At 33.0% G+C, this 17,011-nt stretch overlaps 2 protein-coding genes across 2 annotated transcripts; one reads left to right on the top strand and one right to left on the bottom strand.

Annotated features, from left to right (window-relative positions):
- The first annotated feature begins 367 nt into the window (after window positions 1-367).
- Window positions 368-6,145, top strand: LOC107371293 (uncharacterized). The gene is made up of 16 exons (XM_015939330.3): window positions 368-520; window positions 582-661; window positions 719-878; window positions 1,060-1,196; window positions 1,270-1,369; window positions 1,426-1,577; window positions 1,738-1,869; window positions 1,950-2,186; window positions 2,705-2,815; window positions 2,952-3,023; window positions 3,083-3,236; window positions 3,490-3,675; window positions 3,750-3,870; window positions 4,607-4,821; window positions 4,904-5,431; window positions 5,486-6,145. Exons 1-16 carry the CDS (start codon window positions 469-471, stop codon window positions 5,971-5,973), a joined length of 2,925 nt encoding a protein of 974 aa, XP_015794816.2. The 5' UTR covers window positions 368-468; the 3' UTR covers window positions 5,974-6,145.
- A 1,080-nt stretch (window positions 6,146-7,225) lies between these two features.
- LOC107371289 (uncharacterized) lies at window positions 7,226-12,875 on the bottom strand. The gene is made up of 16 exons (XM_015939326.3): window positions 12,717-12,875; window positions 12,577-12,656; window positions 12,360-12,519; window positions 12,045-12,181; window positions 11,891-11,984; window positions 11,633-11,820; window positions 11,339-11,470; window positions 10,458-10,694; window positions 9,862-9,972; window positions 9,648-9,719; window positions 9,413-9,566; window positions 8,967-9,158; window positions 8,781-8,901; window positions 8,498-8,709; window positions 7,902-8,435; window positions 7,226-7,825 (listed from the first exon to the last, which is right to left on the bottom strand). The coding sequence occupies exons 1-16, from the start codon at window positions 12,766-12,768 to the stop codon at window positions 7,335-7,337; spliced, it is 2,967 nt and encodes a 988-aa protein (XP_015794812.2). The 5' UTR covers window positions 12,769-12,875; the 3' UTR covers window positions 7,226-7,334.
- Window positions 12,876-17,011: the final 4,136 nt, after the last annotated feature.

The raw sequence follows: 17,011 nt of genomic DNA, 5'->3' as shown, positions 1-17,011 counted from the left end.
CAGTATTTCAATCATTTAGATATGGGATGAAACACCTGATCTCATTCTGTGGGTTATAATCTCCTAGCTTTATGATTTGGGATTTTCATGCTTAGTTACTTTGTTGGATCAACGAACATTGATGAGTTATTCGCTGTTATGAGATACACTGAAATAATTTATATTTCATGGTACCCAAGATTCAACGACATCAATGCAAAGATGTTGCTATTCATCCAGTGAAAATTGGATTTATCTCTTGACTTTGTACGCATCTAATGTTTACCATTTTGTGTACATGATTCAGAAACCGAATGGTTACAATTAATCAATTGATCTAAGGCGTTTTTAATTGTGTTTATCAGGTATCATTGGAAAGCAAAACAATTCAAATTATTTATTTACAAATTTTCAACTAATTGCTATTCCTTGTGTTTTTATTTGTTTGTAAAAATTGCATGCATTAAATTGTAATACAATAAAAAATCAATGCAACTCAAACTTTTAATTGTCTTTACATTGTTCACAAAAATCTCAACAAGTAAGAATTGAAATTAAAACTCAATCGTCTTAATCTAATATCTATTTGTTAATTAACACAGTCAGTATCACTAGTTTGGTGGATTTACCATTGAAAGTACCTAAAGGAAGCTCAGTGATCAATGCTACTTTAACTGATGTCGTGAGTTGAAAGATCAACTAATTGTCGATCAATCTAACTTTTGATTTCATCTCTTAGAATGGATTTAAAAAGTATTTTATACAAGAGTTGATATCATCTTCTGGTTCAACCATTAAAGGTAAAATTTTGATCTCAAGTGATACGGATTCTTACTCAATACATTATCATGCTGATTCTGAAACTGGTGTGGACAGTAAGGAACGGTTGGTTATTCAAGGTAAGAAGATTCAAGTATCTTGAAAACTAGATTAAATGAATGTGGAAACAGAGGTTTAAAGAAAAAATCTTGCACAGTATAAAAGGCACGTTTGAACTCCTTAGTTGAAAAATAGAAATGATCAACAATTCCATTTGCGAATTGATTTAATTAATTATATTTGTTCATTTAATTGTCAAAGGTACAAATTGTTTACTATTCACTTACAAGAAAAGTTGGGATAAAACTTTACCAGGAATCAAGAAACCTTTACTCAACCAGATTCTTTTAATGGGACCTTCGATATTATACCGAATAGATCATTCGTTGCTTGTTTGGGTAAATACATTAACAATTTCCTTCGAGAAAGTCTGTAGAAATGCTTTAATCGACTTTGTTTGTTTGTTAATAGACATCAAACCTTCCACGGTTCAAAAGCGTAAGAGGAACCATGATGATGAGCGCAACATCAGAGATTAACGAAAGACTGAAAATAACTTATTATTATAAACGTGAGTTGAAACAATTAAGTTTAATTTAATTTAAAAGACCTTCACTCTTATCTCAGATAATTCAGATGACGAGACTGGAATTAAAAATCCAAAACGAATTGAAATTAACGGTTATGATTCAAGTCCCTTTGCATCCAAAGAGAATATCATTTTAGACATTTACGTTCAGAACGAAAACACTGTGGATCAACTCCAGAATCAAGTTCAAGTAAGCATTAATAAGTAGCATTTAAGTAAATATGTATACAAGAACAATATTTGCTAAATGTAATAGTTACTGATTCAGAAATGAAAAATTTCTCATTTTAAATGTGCTTTTTCAAGTGAAAACACAAATTTATGATAAAACTACTTTCATTCTCGACTAGCCTTTACCCGGAATCGGATGTCCACACTACTTATCAGGAAATAAAGATCTACCCGCTCTGAGGATTTATCACTTGCATTATACCATGCAAGAAAACATACAAGGTTCAACTACTTCTCAATCATATAGTGAGGTTAGTTTATCTAGCAAAATATGTCAATTCACTATTCATTCCATTTATTTATTCCACTTATTCATTTCTTTTATTATCAGATTCATGCTGCACAATTTTACAATTATTTGAGCTTAAAGACAACATTGCTTGGTGCAACAACAGAAACGATAAATGATTATCGATTCGGAGTTTCTTTTCCGATTGATTCTGATGGAATTTATGTAGCAACAACTATAGACACGAATGCGCCTGGAGTCAACATGCATGCTTCATTCACTTTGACTAGTCTTTTTATGCTCGATGGTAGCTTTAAATATCTTGGGAAACTCAACTTGGTAAGTAAATGACGAAAAACGCTCGACCTTTTCATTAAATGCAAGTTTTATTATAAGTGTTTGTTCGTGGATAGGCATAATTGAATAAATATGACAATTGGGTAATCATATCAACTTTCTTCTGCTAAAAACTATCGCCATTAGTTTGAGAGATATGACTGCATTTAGCTTTGCTCGTCATTCAAAGAATCTTTGCAGATGAAAGATTTATGAATGTTGTCCACTATGTCCACTAGATGGTTAAGGACTCGCTAGGTATCACTCTAGGTTGCGTTCAATATGTAAAATTCAGTGTATTTTCAATATTCACAAGTAAGCTAATTCAGTTTTTAGCGTAATATTGTAACAATGAATTGTTGAACATCATCTAGCGAATGCATGAATATTAAAAAATCTTTTGTACATTCTAAATAGTTTATTAATGTCAAACAAATGTATTAATCTAAACCAACTGTAAACTGTATACTCAAATAGCTATAACAATCCTCCAAAATTGTTTTTAATTATATCTACTTTAGGAACATCGATCTGGAGTCCCTGTTGAAGTATGGGAATCAGTTCAATTTAATGTTAACATCAACGGAAAGAAGGTGGATAAAGCAGTCATTACTCAATATTTTGCTCAATCGGTAAGTTATTTGCATTGAAAGACACAAACTCGATCATGAAGAAAGGTATGATTTGTCCAGACACAAGTCAGTTGTATGATTTTTTAATGCTATTCATTGCTTATATCGAATTCAATATTTAAATGGCGATCATCAGCAACATGAAGACATATTTTGGGACTATTCTCTTGTCAGTACCAAGATCTCCATCTATGATTATGATCAATCGGTAAGTATTCATTTCACATCTCATTATTTGTCAAAATATTAACATTAGTCTTTGAATAGAAAAAAGTTTACACTTGGAAGGATGGTATCACGAGAGATTACATGAACTTTCAAGAGGTTCGATCCGTCGAGAGTATCCGTTCATTGACAGAAAAGGTTAAATACTCTAATAGCGATGGTAAATTGATCCTTGACTTCATCTTAGAGTGCGATGGTATGTATCTATTTTAAAATTTGTGCAGTAAACTGCAGAGTCGAAGTTATATGTAAAACAATGACGGGCTTGGCCCTGGATATTAAATCATATAACTTCTCGTTGCAGTTCGTTAAATAATACATAACTATGCATGAAATATACTGCTCATGGAAACTTTACTTTGAAAATAATGGCAAGCCTTGGATCAAGATTGATAGGCTGAAATAAATTGGTACAAATAACTTCTTAACTTTTTTGTCCTTTTCATTAGATTTTGATCCTGCATACGGTTCTTGTATCAAACACACAGAGAATCGTGTTAACTGGTTGAAAGGAGACTTCCTTTATTATGTACTTCTAGCTAGACCAGCCAGCATACTACGAATCAGTGATATTCAATATCGCTTCACTGATACAAAAGTCGAAATGGAAGTAACATTTGTCAATCTACCGCAATGTAAGTTAATTCCTCATTCCCACATCCTGCACATACAATTGAGTTCAATCATTAATATTTCTGTTCTTTTGCAGACAATTTCAACTCTAAATTTATGTCTGTCAGCCAAGAAACATTAGCTAAGATGAAAAAAACTAAGGCTGACAGTGAAGACGAATGCGTGAGAAAACTATCGAGTTATCAAGAGACAATCAAGTAAAGACGATATTTATATGAGATATTTATAAAGACGATACTACAGTATTTTTCAAAAAAACTGTCACTTCTCTATGTTTGTTTCAAGATGGAATATCTCTGATATTAGACTTGAAAATTTTATTAAATTCTGGAAAGGGACTAAAACGTGTTCAGAGAGCTCGAATTTACAAAAATTTCAGCATTCAGAGTCCAATTTGTATGAAATAATTGTCATTGAAATGACCTCAGCTGCCTAAAATCATGAAAAAAGACTGCAAGTCTGTTTTGGATTGAAAAATGCCACAAATTAAGGCATTAGCTTTGCTAATGTGTGCTAAGTCAGTCGTATAATCATTTTCATCGTTGAAAATAAAATTATAAAGTCAGAGTCTTAGGCTAATAAGCGTTAATTCGGGTCGGACACCTAAATTTCAACCGCCCAACAGGTGGCGCTTATCATTTCTCCATAATAAACTCCATAGAAGTTTTTAACTTACATAATTTTTTCACTAAAAACTCGACTTGTTATGTGCTTAAAAGTCGAAGGACAGCACATATCATACTAATTTTTTTTCAAATTTAATCTTTGACTCATATAGTTTCAGCTCAGTTAATCTTAATCATCTGATGTTTATAATTAATAAAAAATAAATGTTTGTATTACTGACAATTTTTTTGAAAAATACTGTATTTATGAGCGTTTTAATGCCATTAAAATTCGCTTAACTGAAATTGTTTCCTTCTTCGCAACCAGGGTTATCATCTACATAGCCTCGAATCTTGTTTGTGGATACTTGAATAATCTCGAGGATCTCAAAGAAGATCTCAAGCTCGGAGAAGCATCCAGCGTCTTCCAATTCCCACTGAACAATTTTCATCGAATCAAGCAAGAGTTACCACTTGACCAGATTCATGATGCATACTTGCAAGATGTTGGTCAAACATACGAATTGTTTGACGGAGATATGCGTAAGTATTAGTACCTTATACTTCTCATCCTTTTGCGTCACCGAGAAACTCATAACAATCATTCTTATTCTCTTTTCAAAAGCTGTAACTTTTAAGATTATTGGTGTTATCGACGTAACTAAAGAGGGAACTGCTCCTTATGATGATATTGCTTCTCAACTTAGATGGGATGCAAAGTTGAAAATCGATGACCAATTCACTTTGTCTGTACCTGATGTAAAAACTTTTGCTGATTGTTACCGAAACTGTCACGATTCAGATCAAGTTTCGTGCATTACTTTTTCATTTTGCAACACTGGTGGTGTAACTGAGTGTAGAGTAAGCAGTTTGCAGTCTTCTGACATTATAAATCGAGACTTGCATACTGAAAATGACATCCAATGTACAATTTTCTCTATTAGCATTCTCAACGATTATTCAAAAGCACTCAATAGAAAATTTAAAACTCAGCTTTCAACTGTGATGCAAACAGATCAGCATTTCTGTGCAGAATCTTGTCATCCTTCGTCTGAATGCATATCGTTTCAATACTGTGATGGTTCTTGTAGTTTTGGTGGTTTATTCACAGATGCAGATACTCAATATGATGAAGAATGCACAATATATTTTCGTAAGTATTCTTGCAATCAGTTGAGTCTTTAACTAATTCAATTTCTCATTATAGCCAAAGCAGCTGAAAAATACCAAAAAACGGGAAACAAAATAGTATCAGATGTTATTAGCACCGAAAACAAATTAACCTTAGATCAATGTGCTTCATTGTGTCTTCGATGGTCTGATGGTGACACTAGATGTCAATCATTCAATTACTGTCCTAAGAGTAGAACAGAAAGTTCTTGTTCCCTGACTCATTTTTCAGTCAAAAATCCTGATACCAAAACCAGTGATGGTGGTCAATGTTCAAACTACGAGTTGAAAGTGGAATCGAGTGGAAAGAAACAAAAAGAATCCAGTTCAACTGAAGTAGTTAAAGGGACAACAGGATCAGGTGCTTTTGGTATAATAATGCTGTTCCTATTTGTCGGTGCTGCATTGGGATCCATAACTCCTTTTGCTTTCGCAAAAGTTAAACAAATGCGTGAAGCTTCAAAGATCAATATAGATTTCACTTGGAAAAGACAAATAGATGAGCAAATTGGAGATATTCATTAAATCTTTTATTATAAAAAAGTGTTGAATCGTTGATTTATTATAAGGTTGGCCAGAAAGTTTTTCTGAAAATTATGCTTATTAAATCAATGCTCAATTAAAATCAAGTTTAGATGAATACTTTGCAGAGATTTGCATGATGCATAATTAAATTATACACTTTTGAGTTTACAATAATATTCTTCATTGTGAATACTGAATTCAAAGTCCGAAAAAAGTTTGATTTCCTTAGTTATTCTAAATGGACTTCGAAATAGTTTGGATCCTGGATTTACGGACGAAAATCATAAGATTGATAAATGAAAGATAAACTTATTTCGAGTCAATAGAATCATATTCATTATGTCCGAATTACTCGAATTATTTCAGAACTGATTAATATGAAAGATATCTTTCTTATTCTTTCTTTTTGCAGTGAATTATGGTGCAAAAAATTTTAAATATACATAAAAAATCAGATAATGCTTAATGATCCGCCACCTCTGACTGCACTAACACTTACCACTTGTAACCAACATACTGACTGTTATATCTTCAGTCTAAAATAAATCGTGAATTCTCAATCTCAACATGTGTAAAGTTTGGCAAATCTTGTTAGACACTAGGAGTAAATTATTGCAAATCGCATATGAATTCAGCATTCATGTAAAATACAGTTAGGTCACATTGTAAAAGTTTTGAGCCAAAATGAAAAATAAACTGGCTCCTTTATTTAGTCTTGGTTAATATGAACTATTAATACTACTAATACATGAACAGTTGAATTCAACACTTTTGTGATATTGTTGAAAACCGTTTTTCATTTCTTTTCAACTGCCTGAGTTGTAAAACGTCTGAAAACGGCTTTCGGATTTAGTATTTTATATTAAATGCAAGGATTTTGGTTATTTGTGCAAATTTTACTTTTATTTGTATTTCTTAATAAGTGGTAATCAGGGAATCATCCATTAGGTTGCCAGATTGATTTAGAAAAATTCATTTATCCATAGTCCTTCAAGTTCAAAAGTTTTATTTTATAATTATTAAGCTTCAAAGTTCAAAAGATTGGCGAAGCAACCCAGAAACGTCATAAACTCACGAAAGCTAACTCTTCACAAAGAATACGCCTGAAAGATATTCCTGGAAACTTGAAATTCGAGCTCATTACTCGCTCAGACTACACGAACTGAGGGCCGAAATTTCAGATCAAAATATGAGGTAATCTTGAATATTCTGATAAATATAAAATCAAAGCCTCAATTTGTTAAAACCAGGGTTTAAATAAGGGCTGTAGCATAAGCTTTTTATTAGATATATTAAAGTTTAAGAAATGTTTTTACAGAAAATAATTAGTAATGTAATTCTATTGCATAAATTGAATGAATTCAATCGCCATTTTCAAGTGGCTGCTCATCCTGATGTCTTTCCCAAGTGAAGCCTCCATTAGCCTTTGAAGCATCATGCATCTGTTTAACCTTTGAGTAAGCAAATGGAGCTATGAATCCCAATCCAATGCCGACAAACAAGAACAACATTATTATACCAAAAGCACCTGATCCCGATGTCCGTTTAATAACTTTAGTTGAACTGGACTCTTTTCGTTTCTTTCCATTCGATTCTTTTAACTCATAATTGGAACAATGACCTCCATCAGTGGTTTTGGTATCCGGACTCTTGACTGAAAAATGAGTTAATGAACAAGAACTTTCTGTTCTACTCTTAGGACAGTAATTAAATGATTTACATCCAGTTTCATCGCCATCAGATACCTCATAGCATAATGAAGCACATTGGTCTAAGGTCAATTTGGTTTCGGTGTGCATCACATCTGATACTATTTTGCTACCTGTTCTTTGATATCTTTCAGATACTTTGCCTGAATGAATCAAGAAAAAGGAAGAAATACGGTGAATTTGAGACTTGGTACTTGCGTTACTTGTAAAAATACTTACGAGTATATATCATGCATTCCTGGTCATATTCAGTACCTGCATCTGTGTACAATAGATCACCAAAACTACAATAACCATCACAGTATTGAAAAGATATGCATTCGGATGAGGAATGACAAGATTCTGCACAAGAATACACAAAATCTTTTTCAACTGCAGTTGAAAGCTGAGTTATGAATTTTCTGTTGGACTTTCTTGAATAATTGTCAAGAACACTTATGGAAAAGATTTGACATTTTTGATCGGTTTCAATAGACTGATCTCCCTTAGCAATGTCAGAAGCCTGCAAACTGCTTACTCTACAGTCAATTTTACCATCAGTGTTGCAGAATGAAAAAGTAACGCATGCAACTTGATCTGACTCATGACAGTTTCGGTAACAATCAGCAAAAGTTTTTACATCAGGTACAGACAGAGTGAATTGGTCATCAATTTTCAACTTTGCCTGGCTTCTAATTTGCGAAGTAACATCGTCCTTCAAGCCAGTTTCCTTTTTAGTTTTGTCGACCACATCAACAATCTTCATACGTACATCTTTTAAGGAAAGAGTACGAATAAATATCAGTGAGTAAATTAGCAAGAAGAGAAGTACTCACGATAGTCTCCGTCAAACAGATAGATTCTCGCACGATTTTGCAAGTATGCATCATGAATCTGGTCAAGTGTTAACTCTTGTTTAACTCGATGCAAATTGTTCAGTGGAAAGAGGAAGACACTTGCTGATTGTCCTTGCTTAGTATCTTCCTTGAGATCATCAGGATCACTTAAGTATCCGCAGACGCCATCTGAGGATCTGAAGATGGCAACCCTAGTTGGTAACATGGAATAATCATTAGTAACAAAGAGTTAATCTATCAGTCAAGAAATATTAATAGTTACTTAATTGTCTCTTGATATCGTGATAGTTTGTCTAAGCATTCGCCTTCATTGTTAGCCTTAGTCTTCATCATCTTGGCAAATGTATCTTCACTAACAGATATGTATTTAGAGTTGAAAATGTCTAGAATAGAAAAGAAAGTTTAATGATTGAACTCAATTGCTCTCAAAATTGTTCAATCAACTTACATTCTAGATGCGGTAGATCAAGAAATGTTACTTCCATTTCGACTTTAGTATCAGTGAAGTGATATTGAATATCACTAATTCGCAGTATACTGACTGGTTTAGCTAAAAGGACATTGTAAAGGAAGTCTCCTTTCAACCAGTAAACACGATCCTCCGTGTGTTTGATGCAAGAAGTGTACCCAGGATCTGAAGCTAGAAATAGGTCATAATTGATATCATTAGTTATCGATATGTATTTCAAATATTGTGTGTTGAGCCCATTTATCCTCATTGGAAGCTTTTCACAACATTCGAAGATGACATAAACTCTAAACAACTTGCGGTGAAATTCAACAAAAAGTATACAAAGTTGCTAAACTAAAATTTAACGGCGCTGTCTCAACTAAATTTTCATGTCAAAGGTCCCCAGGGCTTATCAACCTTTAAAATTGTTCGTCAATACATACCATCGCACTCTAATATAAAGTTAAGGATCACTTTTTCATCGGTAGACGCGAATTTAGCCTTTTCTGTCAATGATTGAATATTCTCGACTGAGCGAACCTCTTGAAAGTTCATGTAATCTCTTGTGATCTCGTCCTTCCAATTGTAAACTTTTTTCTAGTCAAAGAAAAGGCATAAAGACTAATGTTAATAATATATAGTATTTTGAAAAAGTCATGAATTGAAATGAATACTTACCGATACATCATAATCATAGATGGAGATCTTGGTACTGACCAGAGAATAGCCCCAAAATATGTCTTCATCTTGCTATAAACCGTCATTTAGATCGAAATTAGAACAAGTAATGAACTTATCTTTAGAAAGGCATGCAATTGATTGTTTACAGAATTTCTGGACAAATCTCACTTTTCTTTTGATATCAGATGTGTGTTTAATGCAAATAACTTACCGATGGAGCAAAATATTGAGTAATGACAGCTTTATCCACCTTCTTTCCATTTATGTTAACATTGTATTCAACTGATTCCCATGCTTCAACAGGCAGTCCAGATCGATGTTTCTAAAAGAGATTCAGATTATGCATTGGAATTTGAGTTACAGCTTACAGTTTTATTACAATTGATTCGTTTGAGTCTAATAAACTACTCAGAATGCATCTAAAAGATTATTGAATATCCGCTTCATAAGGGTTATAATACATTGTTGTAATAGTAAGAAGTCAACAAACAGACAAAAACTTCTGAGCATTAAGAAGATACCCAATTGTGCTTGTGTCACTCAATACAGAATGCTTCACAGCGAATATAATTGAAATGGAAATCGATAATTTCAATCAATTTTCAGAATTATTGTGATTAACACATTGAGATCAAGATTCTTGGAATGACGAGCAAAACCAAACATACCTTTCAAAGTCTATCGTTGAAGAGAATACTCAACGAAAGAAAGTTTATACAATTATTTGATTTCCATGCCTATTTAATCATGCTTATTTACCAGAAAAAAGCACATATGAACTCAATTAATTATGTTTCATTTACTTACCAAGTTGAGCTTCCCAAGATATCTGTAGATAGCATTGACCATGAAAAGACTAGTCAAAGTGAACTTTGAATCTTTGTAGATCCCAGGTGTATTCGTGTCTATAGACACCACAGCAACAGATCCATCCGTATCAACATGAAAAGCAACTCCAAGTCGATAGTCGTACATAACTTCACTTGGTGAACCAACCAATGATGTTTTTATCCTTAAAAATTCGTAAAATTGGGCAGCATAAACCTGACAGTGAAAATGAATTAAATGACAAATAAAAATAAAGTTTAGAGCGAAAGTACCGGTGATTGAACATTCAAATTTCAGCTGCGAAGTAAAAGATTACGATCCACGATCCAAATTCAATTTCATAGTTTATTCACTGAAGATTTATTAGACCAGATATGATTTTAAATCCTGTTTCTACTATCATTTGTTTAGAATTCAGTTCACAAAAATTGAATTCATTTATGACTCTTTTTCAGTGCTCTAAAATATTGCAATCAACATATTATTTACAGAGAAATCATAAGCTTCCGAGTTTCTATTCAAATCAACGCTTTAAAGGGAGAAAGGAATATACAGCCATGAATCGAAAGTTGAATCCACTTTTTGAGTAATTTGCGCATTTCATTATCAAATCTATGATTAACTTAATCAATTGCTGATTACAAACTGCTAATCCATACATTTTGAGTCAAAATATCTAATTTAGATAATAAAACCAATAGCTGATTACCTGCGCAATTGATTTAAAAAGTGGATTCAACTTTCAATTCACGGCTGTATGTTTGTACTCAAAGTCCTAATAAGCGTACCCAAATCGTCGTAAGTAATGAAATGAATTTTCCAATACTTTTGCATAGCCTCATTTACTCGGATAAACTTACCTCACTAAGTGATCGAGACGTAGTTGAACCTTTGATTCGTTCCTCCATGATGTAGTGCATGTGATAAACTCTCAACGCTGGTAATGCTTTATCACCAGATAAGTAATGTGGACACCCAATTCCAGATGGAGGCTGGTCAAGGGATAAGCAATGAGTTTTAGCATGAATTCATGTTTTCATTTGAAAAGTGTATTTATAGAAATGAAAGATATTTCATTTACATAAATGATTTGTATAAATCAAAAACTTTCCACAAATAATATTATTTTGGTATTTTTATTGACATGTACTTACTTGAACCTCATTTTGGACTTGATCTAGGAAAAGGTCTTCTTCTTCAAAGTAAGTATCTACATGTTGAATAAAATAGATATCCAAATAAAAAATGGAATCTTTTCCTGGATTAGGAATCGTAGTTGAATCATAACCACCAAATTCAATTCTGCTTGGACTTTCCATTCCAGATTGGAAATCGAGACGACCTGAGTTTACAAAAAGAGCGACAATATAATGAATTCCATCAGCTAATTGCATTCAAATGTTTAAACTTACTCTTGTAATAGAAAGTAATCTTCAAATTTTCATTAACTTTTGCTGATGCCCCTCTCATCATGATTCCTCTGATATTTTTTTCTCCGATTGATTTCTATTAACAGACAAATAGAATTAGTACATTTTTATAAAATGAATCAATGCAAATGATTACCCAATTAAACAACGAACGATCAATTCGATATAATATCGAAGGTCCCATCAAGAGAATCTCGTTGAGTAAAGGTTTGATGATTCCCGATAAAGTTTTATCCCAAATATTCTTGTAAGTGAATAGTAAACAATTCGTACCTTTGACAATGAAATGAGCAAAAATGGAAACAAATTGACTCAACTTGAACAGAAAACTCGAGAAATACATGTAAGTTTGTACTTCATTGGTATCAATTGTTTAAGATACCATTCTCACCACATAAATCTGATTGATATTCCATCGATCAGTTAAATAGAAAAACTTGAATCTTCTTACCTTGAATAACCAACCGTTCCTTACTGTCCACACCAGTATACGGATCAGCATTATAATGTATTGAGTAGGAATCCTTATCGCTTGAGACCAAAATTTTACCTTTAATGGTTGAACCAGAAGATGATATCAGCTCTTGTATAAAATACTTTTTAGATCCACTCTAAGAGATGAAATTAAAAGTTAGATTGATCGACAATTAGTTGATTGTTAAACTCACGACATCAGTTAAAGTAGCATTAATCACTGAACTTCCTTCAGGTATTTTTAATGGCAAGTCCACCAAACTGTTGGTACTGACTGTGTTAATTAAGAAATATTATTAGGTTTAGACGATTGAGTTTTAATTTCAATTCTTACGTGTTGATATTGATGAGTAAAATGTGAAAACAATTAAAAGTCTGAGCAACATTGCAATGGAGATTCAATACAGAAATATATAAAAACACAGTTAATTGCAACAATTTGTTTCTAATTGCTGTTGCTCCGCATTTGCAAATGAATTGACTGTTTACTAAATAGACTTTTATACTATTCAATAATATTGTTTGCAAAGTTCACGCAAATTAAAGACGCCTTTCATTAATAAATTAATAGATAACTCAGTGATCAAAGAAATCAAAGATATCAAAATCATCAAAAACAGTTGATTAGGTTTTTGATTTATGTTTTAATTCAACATGAGGGAACCGAAGATAAATAGTTACTTGGTCAAATGAAATAAAAACATGATAAAACCTCTGAACAAACAGATTAGATGCGATTCTATCGTTACCATAATCTTTTCAATGTCGTTCCAACCGCAAAAGCTGTTTTGATGTAGTTTTTGCTCGATATTGGTTTTTTTGAAGCGAATTATGTTATGTTATAGAGTGTCCAGTCCACTCTCTTGACTTTGAGCTAATAGCGAACCTTTTAATGATAACTTGCGATTTTATGGTAATGCCTGACAATCAGCGAAAAATTCAAAAACTCCAGATAAGTGTCATTATTCTTAGACTTAACAAGAAACTAATGCGATCATGGCTGATCGCAAGTTTCTTTTAACAACCCATGCTAACCGTCTTTTCACGGTGATGTCCACCATCCAATCTAACACATCCGCCAAATCAACTAAATCAAACATCACTTTTCGTCCACCACTTTCATTAACCACTTTAGAGTATTCAGAAACACTTTTTCTTATAAGATTATCCACCACCCAATTTGACCACTTTTTGAGATATGATGGCGATTAATAGTGGACATGCTAGATGGTGGTGGACAATTTTGTTGAGAAGAGTTTTTTTAAAAATTGATGTTGTTTTGGTTGATTTAGTGGATGTGTTGGATTGAGTGGTAGAAAATATGGTGAAAAAAGCTTCTCTGTACTCTTTACTCAAATGACAAAGTTTTAAATAAAATCCTGGCCCAACAATGAACCATAAACCTGAATAACAAAAAAGTTTTTCCCCCTTTTTCAATGTTATTGAATACGGATTCTACACTTTTTCCCCCAACCTCTATTTTCATGAATTTCTCAGAGATCTGAATTCTGAGGTGAGGTTTCCTATTTTTCGTGGATGTAGTTGAATTCGGGCTTTGACGCTGTGTAGTTTTTTTTCTTAAAACCCGCTCAGTTTGACCACAATCTTGACACAAAAATTTGATACATTGACTTTATATATTGTGTAGATAAACATTAGTAGATTAATGATGAAGCTAAAAGTTCATAAAAAAAATTTTGAGTCGACATTTGAGAGTAATTAAGTCGACGCTTAAACTTTTTACCAAGCATTTTGGTCATTGAATTTCCAAATGACTTTAAATTTTCAATTTTTTGGCACAAAATACATAATTTGGTGTGTGCACAATGCGTAAATTTATCATGAAAAATCTTAGATAAAAAATTTTTAACCGCAATCACAAAAAATAACAGTTTGATCTCTAAACTTTTCCAGTATTGCATTTTCTCAGGAAATTTGCAAGTTGATAACTAACGATTTGTTTTTGTTCAATTTTTGTTCTACTCAATTTGTATCATAGATTCATTGGTCATCTTGTATGGGCCAGCTATAAAGCTGGAAGATATTATAAATAGGTTTTATTAATTATTATTATTATTTATTAGGTTTTCTTACAGAATAGATATTGCAATTATTATATATTATTATTGTTATTACATTATTATTACATTATTACATAATTATATTGCAAACTGATCAATAACTAATTCTCAGAATTGATATAATGTACTAGCATAAGTAGTTGGAAACCATACGCTTCCAGCACAAAAGAGACCATACGCTTCGAGCACAAAGTGAAGGTCCAATAAAAAGAAAGAAAATTAAACTTTGATGCTGTTTCAACACTCACCAAGTTAAAGAGGTAAATGAAGAAACATTATACTTTTAGAAAGCAGCTAATAGATTAAAGAATAAGGAAAATTAAACGCCCGGGGCTGATCTCTCGAGATTAAACAGTTTCTTAATTGCCGTGAACGCGTGAGTTAGGAAATATCTTTTGATACTCGAGATTAATGAAATCAATTAACTTATGAGCAAAATTTCCTAATAATTTCATATAGCCCGGGGTAAACATTTTGATTTGAAGATAAGATAAATCATGATGATTTATCTTATCTGATTCAGGTCTCAATAAGGTAAACAAAAATTTGTGGTTTTTTTCCAGAAAAGCACTTAAGATGATGACCGATAAGTTATCTTGATGAAGAATTAGTATATAAAGCGAGTTGGATCTTCAGATTTTATTCATTCAGTCTTCAGTCTTTTCTCTTAATACTTGGACACTTACTCTCTCCTACTCCTCTCTCCTCTCTCTCTCTCTCTCTCTCTCTCTCTCTCTCTTATTCATCATACAATGGCCAGCAGCGCACCAACAGCACCCTCATCACCAGCACCAACAGCACCCTCATCAACAGCAGACCCAGCAGCATCCGCATCAACACCATCGATGCAAGGATCCGCAGCCGTTGGCGACCACCCAATTAAATCCATCAAACGGCGCGGATACATGACCGTGAGTGGTGCTCGGACCCTGGTTGGCGTTGCCGAATGGGAGGACACCCTCGTGATAATGAAGGACACCAACCGGCTGGAAGCCACCGCTGGTGAGGCGGATGACGCGAGGCCCCTTGGATTGCTACCCAGTGACTACAAGCTGGTAAAAGCCTGGGATGCGGACGATGTCACCGGGTATACTCGCGGGTACACCTGCCGCTACTGTGGGATAGGCCTCAGCACCAGGGCTAGTGGTATCCGGCATGAGCAAAAATGCAATGCCGAAGGGGCCCCTGGTCATGTTTGCGTTGTGCCGCCGTGCACGACCGACTGTATCGGTCCATCAGTCTGGACTCGCCCGCCTGATGGCCGATCCGACAGAGCTGCACGAGCTCAGGGCAAAAAATAAATTTTGTGTATTAAACAACAAAATGTATTGAATATGCTTTGATCCTTAAAATAAATAATTTTGAAAACTAATTTTTTGCTTCTCTTTTTTTTTATATTTCGGTGAAAGCGGTCCATTATCAGGTAAGTGAAACGCGTTTTGAATCACAAACCAATTATATATATATAAAATCCAAAAAAAAAAAAAAAAATGAAAATTTTTTTTCGATTTATAAGTTTTGAAATGTATTCTCTATCTTTTTTTGATATTTTTACTGGCGACTAATAGGTCAAATCAGGTAAATATCGCATCAGAATAAAAAAAAAAAAATTAGTTTTATGCAATTTGAATATGGCAAGTAGCCTCAGACATGAAAAGCAATGCAGAAGGATCACCTGATCACAAATGTGTGAAACCACCATGAAATGATAATTGAAAAGAACAGACAAGCAACCTTATTCTAATAGCAAAAGTTAATAAAGGTATATTAATAGAATGTTTAATTTTGAAATTTATGACGATAGGGGTGTAACATACGTGTCAGAAAGAACAAATCATGTCATAAATTTGATACATTGCTTATCATAAATCCTTTTGAATTTCAGCATTCAAGCCAATAGCATCTCCAAAGTACATTTTTCTCATAGTTATAAAAGTTTTTGCTTGGATAAGGATAATCAGTAAAGAAGAAGAATAACATTGATTTTTGTACATCTGACAACAGCTAGGAAATTCGGAACATACACGAATGGATTGGCTAAATAATGTATGTATGTATCTACAAATTTTGAGTAATTTTAACCCTGGATTTTTTTTGCAGCCTGCAGCTGATTTAAACATTCAAAACTACTTTGACGAACTTGAAAATCTACATGATGAAGCTGCTAATTTAATCAAGAGGATTAAAGAGTTAGGATTTGATGAAGTTGACAACTATTTATTCAATGTACGTTTCTCCCCAGACAGACAAATAAAAGAGATCCTAAGACGAAAGATGCCTTCTAAATACCATTTAAGCTATCCTTTGGTTTGTCAACTAAATGAAATTGACCTCCTCAGAGTTCAGTATGAAGATATAATCATCAGGATGCAACTTGATTTACCTGTCAATAGACAAGTCTGTCTCAATTAAATTTCTAGTTATCTATTTCCTTTCAAAGATCTTTTTATAAAATAATTAATTTCCTTTTTGTTTACACCCTTTAAAATAAATTTTTTTCACACAGACAATTGCTTTATCTATTTTATTATATAAATCTATGAGTAAT

Source organism: Tetranychus urticae, chromosome 3, assembly GCF_039701765.1.
Source record: "Tetranychus urticae isolate SD_2017Ah chromosome 3, NJAU_TeUrti_SD_1.0, whole genome shotgun sequence".
Classification (NCBI taxonomy): Eukaryota; Metazoa; Arthropoda; class Arachnida; order Trombidiformes; family Tetranychidae; genus Tetranychus; species Tetranychus urticae.
The sequence above is the reverse complement of the archived record's forward strand: the minus strand, read 5'-3'. Positions and strand labels throughout refer to the sequence as shown.

Excerpts from the sequence above, each read along its gene's own strand:
- LOC107371293 (XM_015939330.3), top strand. The coding sequence starts at position 469 with ATGCAACTCAAACTTTTAATTGTCTTTACATTGTTCACAAAAATCTCA. Across the intron at positions 662-718 it reads ATGCTACTTTAACTGATGTC|AATGGATTTAAAAAGTATTT; the intron begins GTGAGTTGAAAG and ends TTCATCTCTTAG. Across the intron at positions 5,432-5,485 it reads AGAATGCACAATATATTTTC|CCAAAGCAGCTGAAAAATAC; the intron begins GTAAGTATTCTT and ends TTCTCATTATAG.
- LOC107371289 (XM_015939326.3), bottom strand. The coding sequence starts at position 12,768 with ATGTTGCTCAGACTTTTAATTGTTTTCACATTTTACTCATCAATATCA. Across the intron at positions 12,657-12,716 it reads TTACTCATCAATATCAACAC|TCAGTACCAACAGTTTGGTG; the intron begins GTAAGAATTGAA and ends TAATTAACACAG. Across the intron at positions 10,695-11,338 it reads CGTCTCGATCACTTAGTGAG|GTTTATGCTGCCCAATTTTA; the intron begins GTAAGTTTATCC and ends TTTCACTGTCAG.